This window comes from Trematomus bernacchii, unplaced genomic scaffold (assembly GCF_902827165.1).
Source record: "Trematomus bernacchii unplaced genomic scaffold, fTreBer1.1, whole genome shotgun sequence".
NCBI classification, from domain to species: Eukaryota; Metazoa; Chordata; class Actinopteri; order Perciformes; family Nototheniidae; genus Trematomus; species Trematomus bernacchii.
The window spans coordinates 989,364-1,014,496 of NW_022987552.1; the positions used below are offsets into that span (position 1 = coordinate 989,364).

Consider the following 25,133-nt stretch of genomic DNA (forward strand, 5'->3'; position numbering starts at 1 on the left):
ATGTAAGTTTGGCTCGGTCCTCCACAGTGACTGGATGTCAGCTCAAACTGATCCGTCTCATATCGGCCTGAATTATTCCTCTGTTGCTCTGCTGAATACGTGCCTGTGGTTTTCTTTATGGTGTCATACCTTCAGAGCTGCTGGTGTGACCCCATTTCACATCGAAACACTTCTCCTTCAGTTCTCAGAAGAAAAACACTGGAGGTGAAATGAGGAACCAGAAAACATCTTCCCACGTTCAACTTCCCCTTTTCTGTCGCTTACCTGCTGTTATCATCGGTACTGAGTTCTAGTTAAAGAAGCAGCAGGGGAGAGACTCTGACAGTCGAGAGCCAGAGACCGAGAGAGAAGCACGATGTCTGAATTCAGAAGGATCATGATGTCTTCATTCCTGATGCTGCTGCTCCACTTTCCAGGTGAGGATGCAGAGAACACACACTGTTTACGACTGTTAATGAAAGCTAGTGAGGGCGTCTTTCAATTGAAATCGATGTATCCTTGGGCAAGATGCTTAACCCCAAGTCGCTCCCAATGGGGAACGGTGTGTGAATGATACCTTCTGTCGTGGAGTTTGAATCAGTTTCTACATTTAATATCCACTTTCCTATATCGGGGTTGTGGGTTATGACGCGCCTCTCTTTGCTTCCAAACTAACTTTGCAGAGATCGTTGTAGCGTTGAATCAAATCAGGTTTATTCTTTGATCAAGGTGACATACAAACATGAAGACAAACTTCCTCGCTTCAAAGTAACTAAAAGTTCTCCGTATCAAAAAAGAACAGAAAGAACACGGTCAAAAGACTCTACCGCTTCCTGTCTAATGACACCCTCAGCTGTGAACCAATGTCATGCCATATATAGACATATAGACATGCACGTCATATCCGACAGCAAATAAGTGAGACTTAAACTAACATCTTTTAAAGCGTAGTGTGACTCACAAAAATAGATAGTTAAGAGTTTCCTCTAAAGCCTTTTAGTAATAAGACAAACATTCAAACCATAATGATGAAAGGGAAATGGCTCTAACCCCTTCATTGAGCAAGGGGCACATTGCTCTGTATGCATTGGGTGTGAATGGGTGACTTGTTGTATGTAAAGCACTTTGAGGGGGTGAAAGACTGGATGAAGCGCTTTATAAATACAGTCCATTTACCATTTACCAATTACATGAAATAAAACAGCTTTAATATCACTAACGGTACTTTACTACGTACTGTTCCTTTAACTGAGAATGATGAGTTGTGTTTGTAACGTGGTGACTTTAGTGAACTCTTGGTCACTAAAACCCACATAGCAATACTCTTTAAAGTGATCGTCACACTCACTATGAACACTTCAGTTAGTTATGTGGATCTGTAATTAACTCTGGTTTGAATGTGTCGTTAAATGATTCATTAAACAGATCAACCAGAACTCTAACTCTTTACCTTTTTATATAATAAATCATTATTCTGTCAGCATTTATGACGTCTATATTTATTTCTGCTTTTTTTCCCCAACACCTGCAGATTTGAAAGGTTACTCCCTCACTGTCAGACCTGGAGATGAAGTCACTTTGCCTTTTGACAATGTGATAGATGATCAGGATAAGTGTGAGAGTACTGAGTGGCTCTTCAGACATTCAAGAAGCTCAGGAGTGACGCTGTTTAAAGATGGACAGATTCACAAAGAAGCCAAAGCTAAATCAGACAGACTGAGAGTTACACAGAATTGTTCTCTGGTTATAAAGAAGGTCACAGAGGAGGATGCTGGTCTTTACGGCTGCAGCCAGTTCAGATCAGGAGTACAACAAGGTTCAGCCTCTGTGGTTTATCTGCATGTTGTTACCAGTGAGTATTTACATCATAATGTTTTAAACTGTCTCTTTAGAGCAATATACTAAATCATTACAATAATTATGATAACAGTGATGAAGTTAATGTTAATCTTGTTGTCTTTCTCTCACAATATCTCCATCTGCAGTGACTGAACATCAGGACAATGATGAGGTGACGTTAAACTGCTCTGTGTCGACATATGGACGGTGTGATCAAACAGCGAAGTGGCTGCTTCAGGGTCAAGATGTGGATAAAGATCACAGAGAGATAAAGACATCACAGTCTTCCTGCTCTGCCTCTGTGACATTTCTGACTTCTCTCTTTAGTTACACAACAAGGTCTGAGTTGTTTACTTGTAAAGTAACTGATGAGCTCACAGGAGACGTACAGGTGTTTCTCTTCAGCGATCAGTCCTCAGGTGAGAACATGTTATGCTGTTTCAAATCACTTCTAACAGTCTTGTTATAAGAATATATTGAAACAACACATTTACAACATCTCACATTTATCAGGGATTGAATGAGTTTCTGAAATGTGAAGTGACAGATGGTTATGATAAAAAAGAGAAGCTCTTAATTGAGAAATCAGGTTAGAATATAATGAGTTGTTTAAAATCACTTATCACACATTTAATCACAGATAATGCTTTTGGGATTTGAGGTTTTGACGTCACATCATTTTGTCATTTGATTTATGGAGAAAACATTTTTGCAACTACAGTTTTTTGCATGATGTTGTTTTATTCCTTAAGGAGATGCTACAACAACTGGAACACCAACAATTCATGAATGGACATCTGAAAACAACAACAACAAAGAAAAAGGACCAGGTAGTGACTGAAGAGAAGAAATACATTTAACAGCTAAAATCCTCTGACTATATTTCACACTTGGGACTTCTCTCTTTCTAGCTGTGTGGTGGCTCATCATGGTGCCTGTGGGGTTAGCAGCTCTCATCATCACCGTGGTTACAGTCCTCATCTGGACCAGAGCTAAAGGTGAGGGTTCATAGATTCAAGAGAAAAGAAAAAGTAAACCGTTGAAGCTGAAGTCAACATGTTTGTCTTTTTGGTTTTTTTCAGGGGACAAAAAACGGATGACAAAAAACCTCGTGAGTTTAAATATAAAATAATAGCTTGTAATATTTATTATTTTCATTTAACTGTGATTATAAGACAGGCAGAAGATTCAACAAAGGAGTAAAGTGTGCATGTTGTGTTGAAATGAAGTATCTCTGTGGTTCCCTTGAGCAAGGCACTAAAGGAAGTACTGAGATATTGTACTTCATTAAAAGTAGCAATACTACAATGTAGAAATACTCTAATATATAAATATGATTAATAATACAAATATACCTAAATTGAAAGTACTGATTATGCAGAATGTAATAATATAATATATGATTATAATAAGTGATGTTTTAATGTGTATCACTTCCATTTGCAATGTATAGTTTATTAAAAGTACTTGACATACTACTGGGTAGCTTAACTAGTTATATTTGTCATATAATACATCATAGATGGTGATTTCTGCTCCCTCTTAGGTGCCTTACAAACAATGGACGTCCGCTCTCGGGAGCGTCGGAGTGGTGCGGTCACCCTAAGTGACAGACCTAAAGTATCCGGGATTCAGGCATCTTCCCTGGCTTGTACATTTTTGGTGATGCGCCCTGGAGGTATCAGACTATTTTAAACAACTTTTCCCCGCCTTTCAAACACTTATTCCGGGGTTTTAGCCAGTCATTTTGCACGAAATCATTTAACATTGACGGTCTCCTGAAAAAGCACATATTCTGTGCATTTTCAGGAGAGCGTCTATGTTAAATGATTTCGTGCAAAATGACTGTCTAAAACTCTCTTCCAGACATTTAAAAATACTTTCCCCGACCATTTAAACATTATTTCTGGCTTGTAAAGTGCAGTTATGCGCCCTGGAGATATTGCACTATTTACAAAATGTAGCACTCTGTTTATTTCACACCTCCAGGAGAGACCAGGGGGAAATCACCTCTCTCTGCCCGCTCACAGAGCCCCGAAGGACGGACTAGAGACCTCCAGCACCAGTCCCTAACAGTGGGACTCTGTTTATTTCACACCTCCAGGGCGGAGACCGGGAAAATCACCTCTCATTGCCCGCTCACAGAGCCCCGAAGGACGGACTAATTACCTCCAGCATGGGCCCCTAACAGTGGGACTCTGCACCTCCAGCAGAGACCAGGGGGAAATCACCTCTCTCTGCCCCCTCACAGAGCCCCAAGGACGGACTAATTACCTCCAGCATGTCCCCATAACAGTGGGACTCTGTTTCTTTCACAGCTCCAGCAGAGACCAGGGGAAAATCACCTCTCTCTGCCCGCTCACAGAGCCCCAAGGACGGACTAATTACCTCCAGCATGGGCCCCTAACAGTGGGACTCTGCACCTCCAGCAGAGACCAGGGGGAAATCACCTCTCTCTGCCCCCTCACAGAGCCCCAAGGACGGACTAATTACCTCCAGCATGTCCCCATAACAGTGGGACTCTGTTTCTTTCACAGCTCCAGCAGAGACCAGGGGAAAATCACCTCTCTCTGCCCGCTCACAGAGCCCCAAGGACGGACTAATTACCTCCAGCATGGGCCCCTAACAGTGGGACTCTGCACCTCCAGCAGAGACCAGGGGGAAATCACCTCTCTCTGCCCCCTCACAGAGCCCCAAGGACGGACTAATTACCTCCAGCATGTCCCCATAACAGTGGGACTCTGTTTCTTTCACAGCTCCAGCAGAGACCAGGGGAAAATCACCTCTCTCTGCCCGCTCACAGAGCCCCAAGGACGGACTAATTACCTCCAGGCATGGGCCCCTAACAGTGGGACTCTGCACCTCCAGCAGAGACCAGGGGGAAATCACCTCTCTCTGCCCCCTCACAGAGCCCCAAGGACGGACTAATTACCTCCAGCATGTCCCCATAACAGTGGGACTCTGTTTCTTTCACAGCTCCAGCAGAGACCAGGGGAAAATCACCTCTCTCTGCCCGCTCACAGAGCACCGAAGGACGGACTAGAGACCTCCAGCACCAGTCCCTAACAGGGGGACTCTGTTTATTTCACACCTCCAGGGCGGAGACCGGGAAAATCACCTCTCATTGCCCGCTCACAGAGCCCCGAAGGACGGACTAATTACCTCCAGCATGGGCCCCTAACAGTGGGACTCTGCACCTCCAGCAGAGACCAGGGGGAAATCACCTCTTTTTGCCCGCTCACAGAGCCCCAAGGACGGACTAATTACCTCCAGCATGGGCCCCTAACAGTGGGACCTCCATAACCTTGCACACCCTGAGTCCCCGGGCCCCCACAGTTAAGCACTCCCCCACGGACTAAACACAGGTATTCACACCCACCAGAACCTCGTGCCCCTGGTGACCTTACAAGGGGGTGGTTTTATGGTGCTTCTGTGTCCGCCCATCAGCATCCATATTCGGCCTTCTTCACGGCATCACCCCCCCTTCTGTGGAGGGTATTCTCGTGCCCCTGGTGACCTTACAAGGGGGTGGTTTTATGGTGCTTCTGTGTCCGCCCATCAGCATCCATATTCGGCCTTCTTCACGGCATCACCCCCCCTTCTGGGCTGGAGGGTATTCTCGTGCCCCTGGTGGTCTTACAAGGGGGTGGTTTTATGGTGCTTCTGTGTCCGCCCATCAGCATCCATATTCGGCCTTCTTCACGGCATCACCCCCCCTTCTGTGGAGGGTATTCTCGTGCCCCTGGTGGTCTTACAAGGGGGTGGTTTTATGGTGCTTCTGTGTCCGCCCATCAGCATCCATATTCGGCCTTCTTCACGGCATCACCCCCCCTTCTGGGCTGGAGGTTCAAACACTTTAACTTTTGTTCACCCTCCTCTGGCTTACACCTCCTCCGCCAACACTTGAGCGCTCATCACAGGGTTCAGCACCAAGGAGAGTGCCTCCCCGGTGCTGATGGAAAGTGGCACTTTTTCTGCCCCTGGTAACCATCAAGGTTATTGTTTTTTTTTTATTTTTTATTTTATTTTAACAAAAACCACAGTACACAGAGCCTAAAACATAAACTATTTACACGTACTACTGCTGCTATAACAGTACTACTAAATTTCTTAACCTACGTTTTAAAGTGCAGTTATGCGCCCTGGAGGTGTTGCACTATTAACAAAATGTATGCCCAGGATTCTGGCACCTTTCCTGGCTTGTAAAGTGCAGTTATGCGCCCTGGAGATATTGTACTATTTACAAAATGTATACACAGGATTATAATAATAATTATATACACGGTATACATATTCACAATGTTTAGCGGGATTCAGGGGACCAAATTAGGCGTCTAATTCTTACGGTGCACCAGGGCAAACAGGTTGAGTCCACGGCCCCTGCCCCATCATCAGGAGTGTCAACCAGCCCCGGTCCCGACTTCATTGGCCTCTTTCCCTCCCGCTTCCGCTTCCGCTGCTGCTGCCGCTCCAATGACCCATCAGGTGAAGATGATAGAGCAGTACTGTTATAGCAGCCCTCTTCGGAGGTCTCCCCATCTGACAGCGGTAGACATCCTTCTGATGATGATGCAGCTGCTGCCGCATCTGATGACGCCCTGAACATGGAGCGGATTCTCAATGCCTCCTTTATACCTGGCGCATTCGCGTAGAACCGGTCCGCCGTGGTTACGTCGTGACACATAAACCTGGCGAGAATCGACCGGCTTTCTGGATCTTGGTGATGCTTGATATTGTCAGCCAGGGCAGTGCGCAGGATTGTGAAGGTGACGGCTGTTTCTAGCCCAGCATCAGCCCATGCCCTCTTCAAGTGAGCGTTCAGGTTCCTGGAGGCCCGATTCCCCCTTGTGAAAAGGAAGAATTCATTCTGAGGACCCAGCAATGCCTCTTTAATCCCCATCCACCGCATGACCCAGCTAAACTCCTCTACTGTAAGCGCCAGCTGTGCTTCGCCATATGTCTTGGCCGTCTTGTGATCCTGCACATGGATGATGTAGCCCTCAGCAGTTCCCCTTATGGCTGCCTCTAAGACCTCACTGTTTTTCATGTTTGCGTACACGCCCGTACGGTGGCCATACAGGAGGCTCCAATGGAGGGTGAGATAGCCATAGAGAAGCTTCTGGGTGGTTGAGGTCGGCGTGCCGGCCATCAGGTCGAGGAGCTCCGGGATGCGCTTCTCAGCGGCCGCCATGGCGGCGAGAAGCTCCGCCTGGCTCGGCAGACGATCCAGTTTGTTCCTCTTCACCTTAAACTGATGTAGAGTGACTGCCTTATTCAAGTGTTTCATGTTGGCTTTCACCTCTCTCATTATGTGGGTCATATCAGACTGGGTGAGCTTGCACCCCCGGGGCTTTGACTCAGACATGTACCCCATGAACTGGTGCACATTCTTCAGGAAGAACTCTGATGTTGTGACTGCCCGGCCCGGCTTTACAATATACTCGCTCCAGCCACGGATCATCTTCATGTTTCTTAGGAACAGCCAGTCTGACAGGCGGTTAACACCATGGGCCATGTATACTATGAAGTTCTTTATCCGGCTGATCTTCGACACAACATTGTCTTTCTGTTTTACTGTCGGAGCGACACCCAAACAGTGATCCAAGTATGTCTGAAGGTACGCCTCCATGCTTCTAGGCAACGTGATTTCACGCATGGTATTCCCCCGTCCACACCCAGTGGACCAGTAATTTGAGGGAGAGGGCAAGTCATTAGCCAGCTTAGAGGCACGGGTCTTCCGGCATACAGGGGTCTCGCTACCGGAGGCTACTGCAAACATGACAGTTTCCACCGGGGTCTTCACAGGGGTCTCGCTACCGGAGGCTACTGCAAACATGACAGTTTCCACCGGGGTCTTCACAGGGGTCTCGCTACCGGAGGCTACTGCAAACATGACAGTTTCCACCGGGGTCTTCACAGGGGTCTCGCTACCGGAGGCTACTGCAAACATGACAGTTTCCACCGGGGTCTTCACAGGGGTCTCGCTACCGGAGGCTACTGCAAACATGACAGTTTCCACCGGGGTCTTCACAGGGGTCTCGCTACCGGAGGCTACTGCAAACATGACAGTTTCCACCGGGGTCTTCACAGGGGTCTCGCTACCGGAGGCTACTGCAAACATGACAGTTTCCACCGGGGTCTTCACAGGGGTCTCGCTACCGGAGGCTACTGCAAACATGACAGTTTCCACCGGGGTCTTCACAGGGGTCTCGCTACCGGAGGCTACTGCAAACATGACAGTCTTCACCGGGGTCTTCACAGGGGTCTCGCTACCGGAGGCTACTGCAAACATGACAGTCTTCACCGGGCTCTTCTCAGGGGTCTCGCTACCGGAGGAAACTGGTAATATGACAGTCTTCACTGGGCTCTTCACAGGGTTCTTGACCGGTCTCTTTCCACCGGAGGCTACTGCAAGCATGACAGTCTTCACTGGGCTCTTCACAGGGTTCTTGACCGGTCTCTTCCCACCGGAGGCTACTGCAAGCATGACAGTCTTCACCGGGCTCCTCACAGGGGTCTCGCTACCGGAGGTTACTGGGGACTGCATGACAGTCTTCACCGGGCTCTTCACAGGGGTATTGCTGCCTGAGGCTACTGTGTTTATGCCGGAGGTACTTGGGATTGCCAGGCCCTTAAATCGTATACATTCGTCCTCTTCCTCAAGAACAGCAGCACTCTGCTTCCTGGGTTTTAGCTCCTTTTTCAGCCTGGAGCGCAGGGTCTTCACCTCATCATTGAGGGCATCCTTCTGAGCCCTCAATGCCACATTTTCCAGCATCACCTGCCTGCAGTCCTCGTTGTCACACTCGGTATGTGGGGAGAAGGGTGGAGGGTGCCCGGGGTATTCCTCCTCATTGTCTATATCCAATGATGTAGCCATTCCAATGATGGGGTTAGTCTCACGGAGGTCATGGAGCAACTGCAGTGCCACACTATGCTTCAGCCTTGCCATGACCTGATGTGCCTCATGTCGGGACAACTCAGGGTGGTCATGTTTTACATGACGGTCCAGTCTCTTCCCAGCGTACGAACACCCAGCGATGGGACAGGGTTTGGTCCGAACATTTATCCTTCCACTGGCTATTTTCAGGAGGATTCCCCTCTCCTCCAAGTTCCGCACTGCATGCTTGTGCTTAAGGTGTTTGTTCAATGCCAGATAGAAGAGTCTGCACACCGGGCATTCAGATGACATCCTTCCTGAAACACACATAATGAATTTGATCAAAATTATGTTATAGTTCTCCGTTTATATGCGTTAGCGTGAGCGGTGGTTGCGACACTGGGTCCGATGCATCAATTCATGGTGCATGGACGAAGGGAAGTATTGGGTTACCACCGGGTCAGATGGTCCCACTTCCGCACCAACGCGGGGCTGGTGATGGCAACATTGGGTCCGATGCATCAATACATGGTGCCCCGACCATGAGAGGGTTTGGGGTACCCCGGAACCAGGCACCACCCCAGCAGGAAACGGGTTGTATGGTCAAAGGAGGAAAGAGTGATAGAACCGGGGTAAAGCAAAGAAAGTGTCCGACAATAGTGACTTGTGAGGCGGCCAGAGAGTCTGTCATATCTCGGTCCTATCCTCCAGGCAACGCTGTGGCCAAAACTGGGCTAAAAACTAAAAAAACTAAAAAATATTTCATCCAGGGAAATTTGGGTGAAAATGAAAAAAAAGTACCCGGAAATAGTGCTTCATTAGCCAGCAGCAGTCCCCTGTCGACTCATGTGACATTCCTACAGGGTTACATAGAACCAGGGTGTGGGCTCCGAGCCATCTCCGAGACATCTCTAGTCCGTGTTGATAATGGGGGAAATGTACCCCAAAATAGTCCTTCATTAGCCAGCAGCAGTCCCCTGTCGACTCATGTGACATTCCTCCAGGGTTACATAGAACCAGAGTGTGGGCTCCGAGCCATCTCCGAGACATCTCTAGTCCGTGTTGATAATGGGGGAAATGTACCCCAAAATAGTCCTTCATTAGCCAGCAGCAGTCCCCTGTCGACTCATGTGACATTCCTCCAGGGTTACATAGAACCAGGGTGTGGGCTCCGAGCCATCTCCGAGACATCTCTAGTCCGTGTTGATAATGGGGGAAATGTACCCCAAAATAGTCCTTCATTAGCCAGCAGCAGTCCCCTGTCGACTCATGTGACATTCCTCCAGGGTTACATAGAACCAGGGTGTGGGCTCCAAGCCATCTCCGAGACATCTCTAGTCCGTGTTGATAATGGGGGAAATGTACCCCAAAATAGTCCTTCATTAGCCAGCAGCAGTCCCCTGTCGACTCATGTGACATTCCTCCAGGGTTACATAGAACCAGGGTGTGGGCTCCAAGCCATCTCCGAGACATCTCTAGTCCGTGTTAATAATGGGGGAAATGTACCCCAAAATAGTCCTTCATTAGCCAGCAGCAGTCCCCTGTCGACTCATGTGACATTCCTCCAGGGTTACATAGAACCAGGGTGTGGGCTCCGAGCCATCTCTGAGACATCTCTAGTCCGTGTTGATAATGGGGGAAATGTACCCCAAAATAGTCCTTCATTAGCCAGCAGCAGTCCCCTGTCGACTCATGTGACATTCCTACAGGGTTACATAGAACCAGGGTGTGGGCTCCGAGCCATCTCCGAGACATCTCTAGTCCGTGTTGATAATGGGGGAAATGTACCCCAAAATAGTCCTTCATTAGCCAGCAGCAGTCCCCTGTCGACTCATGTGACATTCCTCCAGGGTTACATAGAACCAGGGTGTGGGCTCCAAGCCATCTCCGAGACATCTCTAGTCCGTGTTGATAATGGGGGAAATGTACCCCAAAATAGTCCTTCATTAGCCAGCAGCAGTCCCCTGTCGACTCATGTGACATTCCTCCAGGGTTACATAGAACCAGGGTGTGGGCTCCGAGCCATCTCCGAGACATCTCTAGTCCGTGTTGATAATGGGGGAAATGTACCCCAAAATAGTGCATCATGACTCAGCAATCATCACACTCAACTTTGGTGAGAACCGGGCAAAGGGGTCAAAATCCGTCAATGTGGGGGGTGAAACGGCTGTACGCGAGCCCTGGGGGGGCACCCGGGACCGGGCAGTGCCCCCGGCAGAAGGAACCGGGTCAAACGGGCCAAAACAGGAAAAAAAATAAAAATAAAAAGAACCAGGCAAAAGGGGGGAAAATGGGAAAAAAGTGTCCGAAAATAGTGCCTCATGACCCCGCAGGAGTCCCCCGCGGACTCCCCTGACATTCCTCCATGGTCGAAATCATCCAACTCAACTTTGGTGAGAACCGGGAAAAGGGGTCAAAATGTAAAAATTGTACCCCAAAATAGTGCCTCATGACCCCGCAGGAGTCCCCCGCGGACTCCCCTGACATTCTTCCATGGTCGAAATCATCCAACTCAACTTTGGTGATAACCGGGCAAAGGGGTCAAAATGTAAAAATTATACCCCAAAATAGTGCCTCAAAATCGGGTAGAGTCACCTGCAAAGTGCCCTCGCATTCCTCCATGGCTCAAAATGTCGAACTTAAACTATTTGGAGAACCAGAGAAATGTAAAAAATACGCCCCAAAATAGTGCCTCAAAATCGGGTAGAGTCACCTGCAAAGTGCCCTCGCATTCCTCCATGGCTCAAAATGTCGAACTTAAACTATTTGGAGAACCAGAGAAATGTAAAAAATACGCCCCAAAATAGTGTCTCATAATCGGGTAGAGTCACCTGCAAAGTGCCCTCGCATTCCTCCATGTCAAACTTTAAGTATTGAGAGAACCAGGCTGGGGGGTCCTTGCGCCACAAAATTAGGCCCACTCAAAGTGCTTGGTGAGCGGATACATTCTTCCATGATTTGCAACAGCCGTTTTTTTTCTGAGTGCACCCAAAAACTGGGTTTCCGAATTCGTGCAGACGGTAGTTTGAAAAGTATGGATGAATCTTTTTGACAGAGAAGTGGAAATGAAGCCCAGGGACTTTTTCCCCTTCTCCGTTGTACCAACCATCGGAGAAGGGGAAAAATCGGCCCGAAGCGCCAATAGTCTGGCCCCTTCTCCCGTTGGCACTCTGTCATTTTTTTGACAATTTTTCAAAACTTCATTTTTGATTATTTTAAGTTATAATTAAGCGTTTTCTTCAATTTGTTTTGCTTTCCACGGGTGGGGGCGCCTGGCAGGCCGCCTATGAGCACCCAAATTCGGCCTGGATCATCCAGGATTTGTGGGCTAAGCTCCATAAACTGACTAAATCACCCAGAGAGGTCACCTTTCTAGCCCAAATATATATAATACAAATACATTTAAATAGTAAAAGGTGCACTTGTGCTCTGCATTACCCGGAATTTTATTTTCATAGCCCCATGATAGTGATTAAAAATCATTTTCATGGGAAAAAGTGTTAAAACGCCTGATTAAATTATATGCAGGACCCCAGTGAGCTCCAGACTATGTGCATTGTGTTGGGGAACCATATAAATGATAGAATAAATGCATTTAAATGCAAAGATAATGATTTTAAATCATTTTAGGGGGACAATTGTGGAGAGGAGCCTGAAAATGACTCTGCAGCAGGCTGCCTATGAGCACCCAAATTCGGCCTTCTTCACGGAACCACGACCCCTTCTGTGGAGGTTATTCTCGTGCCCCTGGTGAGCACACAATGACCCAGGAAAGAGTCTTCAAAACACAGGTAAAAGTGTGTTAAACAGTGGGGTAACATGTTTGAAATGACAGCACACTGCTGCTTGTTGGCAGGCTGACTCACTTCACTTGTCTCACACACACCCAGGGGGGGAGAAAGAGGACACATTGGAGCACACAATGACCCAGGAAAGAGTCTTCAAAACACAGGTAAAAGTGTGTTAAACAGTGGGGTAACATGTTTCAAATGACAGCACACTGCTGCTTGTTGGCAGGCTGACTCACTTGACTTGTCTCACACACACCCAGGGGGGGAGAAAGAGGACACATTGACCCAGGAAAGAGTCTTCAAAACACAGGTAAAAGTGTGTTAAACAGTGGGGTAACATGTTTGAAATGACAGCACACTGCTGCTTGTTGGCAGGCTGACTCACTTCACTTGTCTCACACACACCCAGGGGGGGGAGAAAGAGCACACAATGACCCAGGAAAGAGTCTTCAAAACACAGGTAAAAGTGTGTTAAACAGTGGGGTAACATGTTTGAAATGACAGCACACTGCTGCTTGTTGGCAGGCTGACTCACTTGACTTGTCTCACACACACCCAGGGGGGGAGAAAGAGGACACATTGGAGCACACATTGACCCAGGAAAGAGTCTTCAAAACACAGGTAAAAGTGTGTTAAACAGTGGGGTAACATGTTTGAAATGACAGCACACTGCTGCTTGTTGGCAGGCTGACTCACTTGACTTGTCTCACACACACCCAGGGGGGTGAAAGAGCACACAATGACCCAGGAAAGAGTCTTCAAAACACAGGTAAAAGTGTGTTAAACAGTGGGGTAACATGTTTGAAATGACAGCACACTGCTGCTTGTTGGCAGGCTGACTCACTTGACTTGTCTCACACACACCCAGGGGGGTGAAAGAGCACACAATGACCCAGGAAAGAGTCTTCAAAACACAGGTAAAAGTGTGTTAAACAGTGGGGTAACATGTTTCAAATGACAGCACACTGCTGCTTGTTGGCAGGCTGACTCACTTCACTTGTCTCACACACACCCAGGGGGGGAGAAAGAGGACACATTGGAGCACACAATGACCCAGGAAAGAGTCTTCAAAACACAGGTAAAAGTGTGTTAAACAGTGGGGTAACATGTTTCAAATGACAGCACACTGCTGCTTGTTGGCAGGCTGACTCACTTCACTTGTCTCACACACACCCAGGGGGGGAGAAAGAGGACACATTGGAGCACACAATGACCCAGGAAAGAGTCTTCAAAACACAGGTAAAAGTGTGTTAAACAGTGGGGTAACATGTTTCAAATGACAGCACACTGCTGCTTGTTGGCAGGCTGACTCACTTGACTTGTCTCACACACACCCAGGGGGGGGAGAAAGAGGACACATTGGAGCACACATTGACCCAGGAAAGAGTCTTCAAAACACAGGTAAAAGTGTGTTAAACAGTGGGGTAACATGTTTGAAATGACAGCACACTGCTGCTTGTTGGCAGGTAAACATTGTTTAATTGTTTAAGTGTTTTTAAATGTATGGAACAGTGTTTTGTCTCTTTCAAAACTCTCCCGTCATTGGCCGGATACATGGGGACGATTTTATATTCACTATGACCGTTACTATTCCAGTGAGACGAAGTACGTCCGGTGACGGGAGTGATCCCATGTTAATTTTGTCCAAAAACCAGAGCATTCCCTTATCAATTTAAGAATGAAATAAATACAAAATAAAAAAAGGAATATAAAAGATGTTAAAGCAAGAATGTGTAATAAAAATGAATGGATGAAGACGAGTAAAAGGTTCAACATTAAGCTCCAGAATAAGGACCCGTTAAAGTGTAAAGTAGCATTAACTGATGATAGTCAAGTAAAGTCCTTAAAATATGTACTGAAGTACAAAACTGAGTAAATGTACTTAGTTACTTTCCAGCTCTGCTCTGTGTTTTCACCATGTCTCTGTTCCATGTTGACAGGAGCAGAATGAAGGGGGTGATGCCGTGAAGAAGGCCGAATATGGATGCTGATGGGCGGACACAGAAGCACCATAAAACCACCCCCTTGTAAGGTCACCAGGGGCACGAGAATACCCTCCAGCCCAGAAGGGGGGGTGATGCCGTGAAGAAGGCCGAATATGGATGCTGATGGGCGGACACAGAAGCACCATAAAACCACCCCCTTGTAAGGTCACCAGGGGCACGAGAATACCCTCCAGCCCAGAAGGGGGGGTGATGCCGTGAAGAAGGCCGAATATGGATGCTGATGGGCGGACACAGAAGCACCATAAAACCACCCCCTTGTAAGGTCACCAGGGGCACGAGGTTCTGGTGGGTGTGAATACCTGTGTTTAGTCCGTGGGGGAGTGCTTAACTGTGGGGGCCCGGGGACTCAGGGTGTGCAAGGTTATGGAGGTCCCACTGTTAGGGGCCCATGCTGGAGGTAATTAGTCCGTCCTTGGGGCTCTGTGAGCGGGCAAAAAGAGGTGATTTCCCCCTGGTCTCTGCTGGAGGTGCAGAGTCCCACTGTTAGGGGCCCATGCTGGAGGTAATTAGTCCGTCCTTCGGGGCTCTGTGAGCGGGCAATGAGAGGTGATTTTCCCGGTCTCCGCCCTGGAGGTGTGAAATAAACAGAGTCCCCCTGTTAGGGACTGGTGCTGGAGGTCTCTAGTCCGTCCTTCGGTGCTCTGTGAGCGGGCAGAGAGAGGTGATTTCCCCCTGGTCTCTGCTGGAGGTGCAGAGTCCCACTGTTAGGGGCCCATGCTGGAGGTAATTAGTCCGTCCTTGGGGCTCTGTGAGCGGGCAGAGAGAGGTGATTTTCCCCTGGTCTCTGCTGGAGCTGTGAAAGAAACAGAGTCCCACTGTTATGGGGACATGCTGGAGGTCTCGAGTCCGTCCTTCGGTGCTCTGTGAGCGGGCAGAGAGAGGTGATTTTCCCCTGGTCTCTGCTGGAGCTGTGAAAGAAACAGAGTCCCACTGTTATGGGGACATGCTGGAGGTAATTAGTCCGTCCTTGGGGCTCTGTGAGCGGGCAGAGAGAGGTGATTTTCCCCTGGTCTCTGCTGGAGGTGCAGAGTCCCACTGTTAGGGGCCCATGCTGGAGGTAATTAGTCCGTCCTTGGGGCTCTGTGAGGGGGCAGAGAGAGGTGATTTCCCCCTGGTCTCTGCTGGAGGTGCAGAGTCCCACTGTTAGGGGCCCATGCTGGAGGTAATTAGTCCGTCCTTGGGGCTCTGTGAGCGGGCAGAGAGAGGTGATTTTCCCCTGGTCTCTGCTGGAGCTGTGAAAGAAACAGAGTCCCACTGTTATGGGGACATGCTGGAGGTCTCGAGTCCGTCCTTCGGTGCTCTGTGAGCGGGCAGAGAGAGGTGATTTTCCCCTGGTCTCTGCTGGAGCTGTGAAAGAAACAGAGTCCCCACTGTTATGGGGACATGCTGGAGGTAATTAGTCCGTCCTTGGGGCTCTGTGAGCGGGCAGAGAGAGGTGATTTTCCCCTGGTCTCTGCTGGAGGTGCAGAGTCCCACTGTTAGGGGCCCATGCTGGAGGTAATTAGTCCGTCCTTGGGGCTCTGTGAGGGGGCAGAGAGAGGTGATTTCCCCCTGGTCTCTGCTGGAGGTGCAGAGTCCCACTGTTAGGGGCCCATGCTGGAGGTAATTAGTCCGTCCTTGGGGCTCTGTGAGCGGGCAGAGAGAGGTGATTTTCCCCTGGTCTCTGCTGGAGCTGTGAAAGAAACAGAGTCCCACTGTTATGGGGACATGCTGGAGGTAATTAGTCCGTCCTTGGGGCTCTGTGAGCGGGCAGAGAGAGGTGATTTTCCCCTGGTCTCTGCTGGAGCTGTGAAAGAAACAGAGTCCCACTGTTATGGGGACATGCTGGAGGTAATTAGTCCGTCCTTGGGGCTCTGTGAGGGGGCAGAGAGAGGTGATTTCCCCCTGGTCTCTGCTGGAGGTGCAGAGTCCCACTGTTAGGGGCCCATGCTGGAGGTAATTAGTCCGTCCTTCGGGGCTCTGTGAGCGGGCAATGAGAGGTGATTTTCCCGGTCTCCGCCCTGGAGGTGTGAAATAAACAGAGTCCCACTGTTAGGGACTGGTGCTGGAGGTCTCTAGTCCGTCCTTCGGGGCTCTGTGAGCGGGCAGAGAGAGGTGATTTCCCCCTGGTCTCTCCTGGAGGTGTGAAATAAACAGAGTGCTACATTTTGTAAATAGTGCAATATCTCCAGGGCGCATAACTGCACTTTACAAGCCAGAAATAATGTTTAGATCGGTCGGGGAAAGTATTTTTAAATGTCTGGAAGAGAGTTTTAGACAGTCATTTGCACGAAATCATTTAACATAGACGCTCTCCTGAAAATGCACAGAATATGTGCTTTTTCAGGAGACCGTCAATGTTAAATGATTTCGTGCAAAAGGACTGGCTAAAACCTCGGAATAAGTGTTTGAAAGGCGGGGAAAAGTTGTTTAAAATAGTCTGATACCTCCAGGGCGCATCACCAAAAATGAGAAAGGCCCTTAGTGTACTGTTGTTGTTGTTGTTTAGCAGCTAGCAGGCTAACATGCTGGACAACGGTGCTGTGCAGAACTCCATTCATAAATAACCTAGAATTAAGTGTTTATATTTTTAATTAAAGATAATAATAGGTGATATATCTGATAGGAACATATAGTGAATTGTTAGGGTCTTCTGGAGGAATCGGCACATGTTTATAAAGTAAACAAGCTCACTATTAGGTAGCTAGTTTTATTTGTATTTTCCATATTATTGTTTTTTTTAAATGTATGAGTACTACTATTGTTTTTTATTATTTTATTTTATTTCACAAACAATACACATACAAACTCTCGGTTAAAAAAATTAATGTACTCTTCTACTTCCAGCTAGCTAGTTTCAATTTTAATTTAGTAGTAGTTTTTTTATTTGATTATATTTCACAAACCATACACATACGAACTCCTGAGGAATAAAACAACGTGTGTGTGTGTGTGTGTGTGTGTGTGTGTGTGTGTGTGTGTGTGTGTGTGTGTGTGTGTGTGTGTGACCTAGCATTACTATCCTTGTGGGGACCTACATCTGTTTACACAGTGTGGGGACTGGCTTCCCTTATGGGGACCAATTGGAGGTCCCCATAAGGGGTATCATTAATTTTAGGGTGAAGACTTGGTTAGGTAAGAAAATAGAGGTCACCTGTCACCATCTTGTGGTGGCAGGGGAGAGGCACGGGCACATGTTTCATATCTTGGTTAATTTAATCAAACTAATGCTGTTATTAGAGGGTATTTTACCTTATTTAGGGTAATGTGGCATGGTTATGGACACGTGAATACAAAAACTAAATCCTAAGGGAGGGAAGGAAAAGATGGGGATTCAATAAGGAAATGGAGAAAACGAGATAGTTTAAAGGAGAACTGATTAGAAGTGGCGAAAATAATACTAAGGGTTAGGATTAGGTAAGAAGGTGGGGAGTGGTTATGGTTAGGGTGGGGGGGAAGTGTTGATTTGTGTTGGTTCTCTCGCGTCCCAGGAGAGAAGCTTGCAATAAGGAGACTAATGGAGTCTCTGAAAAGGTTCAAATGGGTTACTTTAATTAAATGGCGCGGTAATGAAGCAAACAGAAGGAGTGAGGAGAGAGCAGCTGCAGCTGCTGTCTGGAGGCGGCCCGGTCAAGAAGTCCCTGAGATCGCGTTGTCCTCCGTCTGTATCGATCCAGCGCTCCTCCTTCAATGGCGGCTGGTGACGTCGTTCTCCCACCTCTTTCTCCAATGTCCGATATCGCACATAACAGAGGATTTAAACGTTGTGTGGTCATTATATAACTTCCACACGCCTTTTCTCCTCATACACTCTTTCATGACTTTTTATTTAATGCATTTTAACGGCTGTAATCGATCCTAACGTGAAACCGGAAGTGGTCATTGTTGTCGTCTCTCAATACAGCTTTTCAAAGTAAACTTTAACCGGAACTGTTTTCAGAATAAGACAGTTTTGAACTTACTGTTTGTTTAAAGGAGACCTATCATGCAAAATGCACTTTTGTACGTCTTTTATACATGAATATGTGTCCCCGGTGTTCCAGGGAACTCACCAGGTGTCAGAAAACACAACCCTCTCTATTTTCCTCCATGCCCAAATCTCTAAAAAAGGGGCTGCAACGGATCTGATAAAAACTGATCCAGATTTGAACACGTTACTGACGTCAAGAAAGTGGCGCTACGGCTATTGGGCCAACTCTCCACCTATCAGGGGAATGTGGGGTTGGGCCACGGCCGGCCATTGCCGCTCGAAAGCGCTGGAGACGCTGTAGTACATATGCCAGGCCTGTAAGTGGCGCTGTAGTCTGCCACAAAAGCAGCGAAGAAGACTTCCCACGCATGGTTACCATGGTTACCCTTCTGTTTATTCTCTGCTGTGGCTTTTTTTCTCCCTCCCCGAAGCAAGCGTTTGCTCCTCCTGCTGCTGTAATTCTCTCCGGTTAGTCCACCAGCAGATGACAAACACCCACCTCTCCGCCTCTTCCAAGGAATGAGGGGACCGTGCGGCAGAGTTTCAGTTAGGTTTTCTTTCGCCGGTCAAGATGTCCGTTAAAGTTTAAATCTTCCGGACAAAATTAGAAAAGTGCCGATCAAAGGTCTTCTTTGTTATTTATTGAGCTTTAAAACAAATGAATAACGACTCTATATAATAATATAATAAAACACGGAGGACGGAGATCTATTTTTCTCCCCCTCTTCTGACTTGATCAGAGCGCGCTCCCCTCTCCTGCAGGGGGGCGTGGTCAGCTGCAGCTCACAGAATCAGCCCCCTGCAAAAACAGGGCTGGAGAACAGCAAATAGAGCGAAATGAGGCATGGCTAAAATGCATGATCTGTTTGGTATTTTGAAAACAGAAACGTATAAATATACCTTATATAGGTATGGCCCTACAATATATCATTTAAATATAGCATGATAGGTCCACTTTAAACTAAATTACGTCATTCAATATTGATTTTAATTTCTAACAGAAGGGAAGAGTTAGATTGAAGGGAGGGAAGAGTGAAGGTTAAGGTATGAGGAAAGGGAATAGTTTATGGTTAGGAGAGAGGGTAGGGGTCAGATAAAAGGGGTTTAAGGTTTGGAAGAATAGGAATGGTTATAAAAGAGTTACATTTAGGAGGGATGAGGGTAGGGATACTGTTGTGGAGATCCAGCATAACACAACAGGAAAGAATGAAACAGAGAGGAATCAATAAAACACAAACACAGATATAGCTGATAAGTAATTATTATTTAGTTGTTGCAACAAACAAACAATAATGGGAAGTACATCACCTGCTGCCACAGCAGCCAATCGCGGAAATGCCCCCAAGAACAGAAGAAATACAGGGCTAGATATACTTTTCTAAATGACACACGAACATGTTCCCCAAACATGTTTAACGCACACACATTTTATCATGCAGCCAACCACACAAATGTCACATGTTTTTCTCTCTGAAAGCTATACCTGTATATGTTTAAACGTCATCATCTCATGACATCTTTAGGATTAGTTAACTAACAAAGGTTAACTGTTTTTATAACCCGAGGCCTTCTCTGAACTTCCTATACCCTCGGTGTCAGCTCACTTAAAATGAATACATCTATTGATAATTCAGAACGACCATTGTCTCTCTAACTGTGTGACCCAACTCAGTAACACACATCATATGGAATACCATGTGATCATTAATGAATATCAGAAATACGCTGTATTAAACATTCTGCCATAACACTCCCTCCTTTTATTAATTAAGATCAAGTAACCTACTGAGTTCCGCCCTCGAAAGCCCAAAATGACTTTCTGAAAAATATTTATCAATGGGTAATAATTTTACTCAAGGCAGAAGTCACAGGTCACCTGTACTGTACACAATAGCCAAAAAAACACCTTTTTGATAACACAAAAAGTGGAAGAAAAGACAATTGCGCTAATCCTACTCTACTTAAATGGAAAATCATTTAAAAAACCTCAGTATGCTTCAGAGGAAAAGATCTATTTGTCCCATTCAAGTTTAACAAACTTACATACATAATGAAAAATCTTCCAAAACATTTATAGCAAGATGTAACTGGCGTCCACTCTTTCTACTTCTGTTATATTGTCCAGTAAACACTTCTTCAGGGTGTGCACGTTCCGATCTCCATGCGTAGCCTTTAGATGGAATATCTATCTTACCCCTAGATTCCACCGGGTCCGTCTGCGGCGCGTTACGGACGCGTTACGGCTGCGCCGCGGTGCTCAAGGTGATCGCGGCCACTCTAGTCAATGGGTGCTATTCCACCACACGCGGCGTGTTACGGCTCAGACGCATCCCAGAAGCGGCTCGGCGCAGGGCTTTTCTAAAATTAGGATCGAATCCTATTTTTGTCGCGGCGCAGCCGTAACGTAAGGTCGGGCAGGCAGGAAGTGGAACGTTCAGAGCTATATAGACCTATATATATACACACACACAAACTAATTTTGCAGACCCTATCCCTCCGTAGTCTTTCAAGTAGGAGGAGAAATGCCAGCGTTCTCCTCCGGTTTACAGGCACTGTGTAAATTATATATATAGAATAATTATGATGATGAATGCATTTTTTTTACCACTAAAATACAGCAACACATCTTTGATTCATGTCGTTTATAACTGGAATATTACAGTTATTATTAACTTTGTCTGTACAAAGTAGCCTGTCCAGGAAATATGCCCAAATCAACAAAAACTGCGAGCCGGCAGGCAAGACTCTCCGCTTCTGAAATGCTTCTGAAACACGCCTGGTAGGGTATGACGCTGGAGGAGGCCGGACCAAAACCGTGGCGCTGCCGTAACGCGGCGCAGACGGACCCGGTGGAATCTAGGGGTTAGCCTTCATGCTGTGGTGTCCCATCTCATAGCAAAATCCCTTGATGACATCTGAAGCAACATCATTACCATTTGAATTGGACGGAACTGTAGTCAGAAAAACTGAGACTTCAGTAAAAGAACAGTTAACGGTGGATCTTCTATATGTTCTCTGGAGTGTTGAGATTACTAATATACTTGGCTGTAAATCATCTCAGAAGTTTTGGGTTTTGTACTTCGTGTTGACCCAAACCCATAAGACAATAGCAGTAGAAGAATAGCTGGAAGTCATCCAGTCTGCCTCAGAATGATCCATCTTCCCTCCTCAAGATTGCAAGGGGAAAAACAGCTTTGACCTGGGTAGAAAATAGCACTTGCATTCTGGGTTAACAGCCTACAGTCGACCACTAGGTCTTAGAGTCTTATCTATCATTTTTAAACTTCTTGAAACCATGAAATGTTGTTTGTGTTGTGTTTTTACTTACCCACAATTTCCTAAACACACAACAAACATCTCCTGCAACATTGTTCAGCCATGGTGCTGAAACCAATCAGATCCCAACTTTGAACAATACATTTAATCATACGTCTTAGCAGAACCCAATCGAGAGCTTGACCATGTGGGAAAAAGTTTTTTTAGTCGACAAGTTTCATTTGCCCTCTGGATCATGTGAGGGTTAAAAGATTCACATGACAAGAATTCAAAGAAATCTGAAACCAATGTGTCACAGAAGAAATAATGAAAGATTTCAACTGGGATGGAAACAAAATATTATCAAATACATCTTGAAATTAAATTACTAAATTGAACAATAAACCCATTATACCCCTCCTGGAAACGTTGTCCTCCAAACCATAGAGACCATGTTTCCCCAAGTAAGATACTTCAGAGTACCCATCTTCACATACAATGTTATTTCAAAGTCCTATATGACTCATCATTAGGAACACCTAAAACAAAGGAAAAAAAAAACGTTCTCCTGTCGAAAAGAATCAGCAATGTTAAAAATCAAGCTACATAGTCATTAAGCCATGCAGGGATCATGCAGAGTCAAACAAAGTTCATGCGTCATGTCTCACAATGGTTCAACTAATATGGCATAGTCAGAAAACCATTGCCAAAAGCATTGTGTGCATCCCAAAATAAAATCACCTTTCGTCGGTGGGTCAGTTTTACTGTAACACTCAGGAATTGACAAATCAATTCACATTCATTCAGTCTTTGCAAAGTCTAAGTCAGTCTTGAGATCTCATGTCCTTTAGTAGTGCACTTTGATATTCTACCAGCTGGAGTTTTTACTAGTGACATCATTGTGTTGATGTCAAACAATGCAACAAAGTTTTTCCCGTGTTCGCAGCACAATTTTCTTCAGAGGTTTAAACAAACAAATTATCAATAAACTTCATTAATGTACTGCCCCTAGGAAACACAAAGCCTGACAAATGTTCATGCAAGGCATTCCTAAGTGAACCTGCAGATAACGGCCTTTTTAATTAATATTCCAATTTAATCAATAATAATAACAATAATCCATTTTAATCAATTTGTTTACCCTTAGAAGTGAACATATCTCATAATGTTTCACCAGGATATTAAACTAAGCTTTAGCCAAATCAATCATTATTACTGTATCAGATTTAACTGGTGATTGAACAAACAAAGCCTCTTTGTTTACGACATGCAAACACATGTTTTCCAAGTTCAGCATCAGCCTTCGTTACTCTAAAATTACGTTTGAAATAGGAATATTAGAAATGGAACAAATATTAAATCTTCAGAAATGTTCTTAACAATTGGAGAGTAATGCCATCTCTCCATCTAGGAAATAGCCAACATGTTTCAAAAATGTCAGATATATAAAAATAAGCCTAATACTCCTTTACTATCAAAGTCTAAAGCTAGACCTAAGGTGAACAGTTTTGGTAATGGACAATTTAATCTAAAAACAAAACAAAATTGGACTCGTGTTTTTGTTATTTGTTCTTCAAAATACATTAGTAAACACTTTGTGAAGTATTCACAATATAACTAACCCTCTCTAGGATATCAAATCTGTTCTTCTTTAACCAGATACTATTTCCCTATTTATTTTTAGTTCATGATAACAATGGTGTAACTACCACACGTTTTACCCATAGCTAGTTTATATGTCAAGATTATTCTGTGTGATAAAATAATCAGATGTATTGTATGCTAAACAAGGATATTAAACTTTAATCTTTTCAGTATTCCAGACCATCGTTAAACAAGCAGCCTCTTTTCTTAAAAACTAAACATAATGTTCTGCACCACCATCTGGAAAACTCTTGCACAGTTATGCTATAAAATCATTGCATAATTTCTTCAGAGTCTGAACAGTCTGAGAAAAGCCTGTCTCAAGATCTTGTCATAATGAGAACAGTCAGTGATTCGTTGTCCTCTGCAGCTGTAGTCAGTTGGATCAAGGAAACTCTTTTTGGCATTTGGATGTCTGGAGGGGAGGAAACTCTTGGATCAATGTGGTACAATCAGCAGACACACGTTGTCCTCTTCACACCACTGTTGCCTTGACAACGAGGCACAAGCAAAATGTCAAAACCTCCTCAGAGATGCGTTCTTTGCACAATTCTTCTGTTTCTGTAGTGAGCAACATTTCACCAACACACTGATTCAGAGTACAACCCAAAGGTGGCGCACAACTATCCAGTGCTGCTGTAATCACAGCAAATCAGCTACTAGATAAAAACTCAATTTAAATCTCTCCCCCAACGGGTTACAAAATGGCTGAGTGTCTATATGGTCAGGAATGCTGAAACATGTGAATGTTAAAACAAACTAACGGTGGTAGTTTACCCAGATTCTTTACTTCGTTAAAAGTAGTAAAACATTGTAAAATCTCTTTTTTCTAGTTGACGTCCTGCTTTTAAATTCTAGTCAGGAAAAGAACATAAACATCATCTTTAAAATCTTCTTGAATTCGAAACCAAAAAGGTATTAATTCTCCACCATGATCCATTTCTACATCAAAGTCCATACAAACTGATGATTTATCTTTAAAAACCCATGAAGAATGACAGTTCTCATAAAACACTATTCTTCTTTACTTCAGTTCTAAGTCAAATTAGCAAAACAAGGAAACCCTCCTTAACCACTATAAACTCATCTTTTATCTATTTGCTTATTCTATTCATTTTCTAATTGTTTATCCAAGTTGTGTTACAAGCATGGTTAGGTTGTAATAATACAAAACTAACTGTATTCAGACCGCGCTATATTTGAAAAACAAGTAATCTAATTACAGTTAATGAATATATTTTTTGGAACCCTTAAAGGAATTATTGGTGGAAAAGTTTCCTCACAAAATGTAATCTTCATTACTAAAGCTAAAACCTACAGAAATCATCACGGAACAGTTTTCTTTATCACTTAATTGTTTCAATAAAAACAAAGAAGGCATTGTGAAAACTCCCACTTTGAGAACATCTCAACACTTTATTCCATCTAAGCATGAATGTTTATGACAGACACGCCCTATTAATCCAAAACGGTCTTTAATGGTATACATTGTGAACTTTCTTAACATTAATTGTAAATTCAACTTATGTTCTCTTTAGAACAAAGATAGGATAGTTGCAGCTGAAACTGGTTAATAGCAACTTTCTGTTAACTTGCATGTTGTTCTTATATCTAGTAAATATATTTATTTTTATTTTATGTTACTCATAAAACAGTAAACCATAGGAACATTTTCCAGAATAGTAGTTAACTTTATATAACTTTTACTCTCTCTAGACTTTTCAAAACATCTTAATTCTAGGTGAAAATAGAACTAAATCTTTTTATTTCAATATAGCTACTTCATATAC

General features: G+C 45.1%; 1 protein-coding gene across 1 annotated transcript; it reads left to right on the plus strand.

Moving 5' to 3' along the window:
• Nucleotides 1–271: 271 nt before the first annotated feature.
• Nucleotides 272–24,382, plus strand: LOC117477172. Its single transcript, XM_034123820.1, has 8 exons — nt 272–416; nt 1,511–1,831; nt 1,965–2,237; nt 2,571–2,648; nt 2,730–2,816; nt 2,901–2,929; nt 3,365–3,400; nt 24,377–24,382. Exons 1-8 carry the CDS (start codon nt 356–358, stop codon nt 24,380–24,382), a joined length of 891 nt encoding a protein of 296 aa, XP_033979711.1. The 5' UTR covers nt 272–355.
• Nucleotides 24,383–25,133: the final 751 nt, after the last annotated feature.

Bases quoted from the DNA above. Each gene is read 5' to 3' on its own strand.
- LOC117477172 (XM_034123820.1), top strand. From the start codon at position 356: ATGTCTGAATTCAGAAGGATCATGATGTCTTCATTCCTGATGCTGCTG. The intron at 1,832-1,964 runs GTGAGTATTTAC...CTCCATCTGCAG, and splicing joins TTATCTGCATGTTGTTACCA to TGACTGAACATCAGGACAAT. The intron at 2,930-3,364 runs GTGAGTTTAAAT...GCTCCCTCTTAG, and splicing joins AACGGATGACAAAAAACCTC to GTGCCTTACAAACAATGGAC.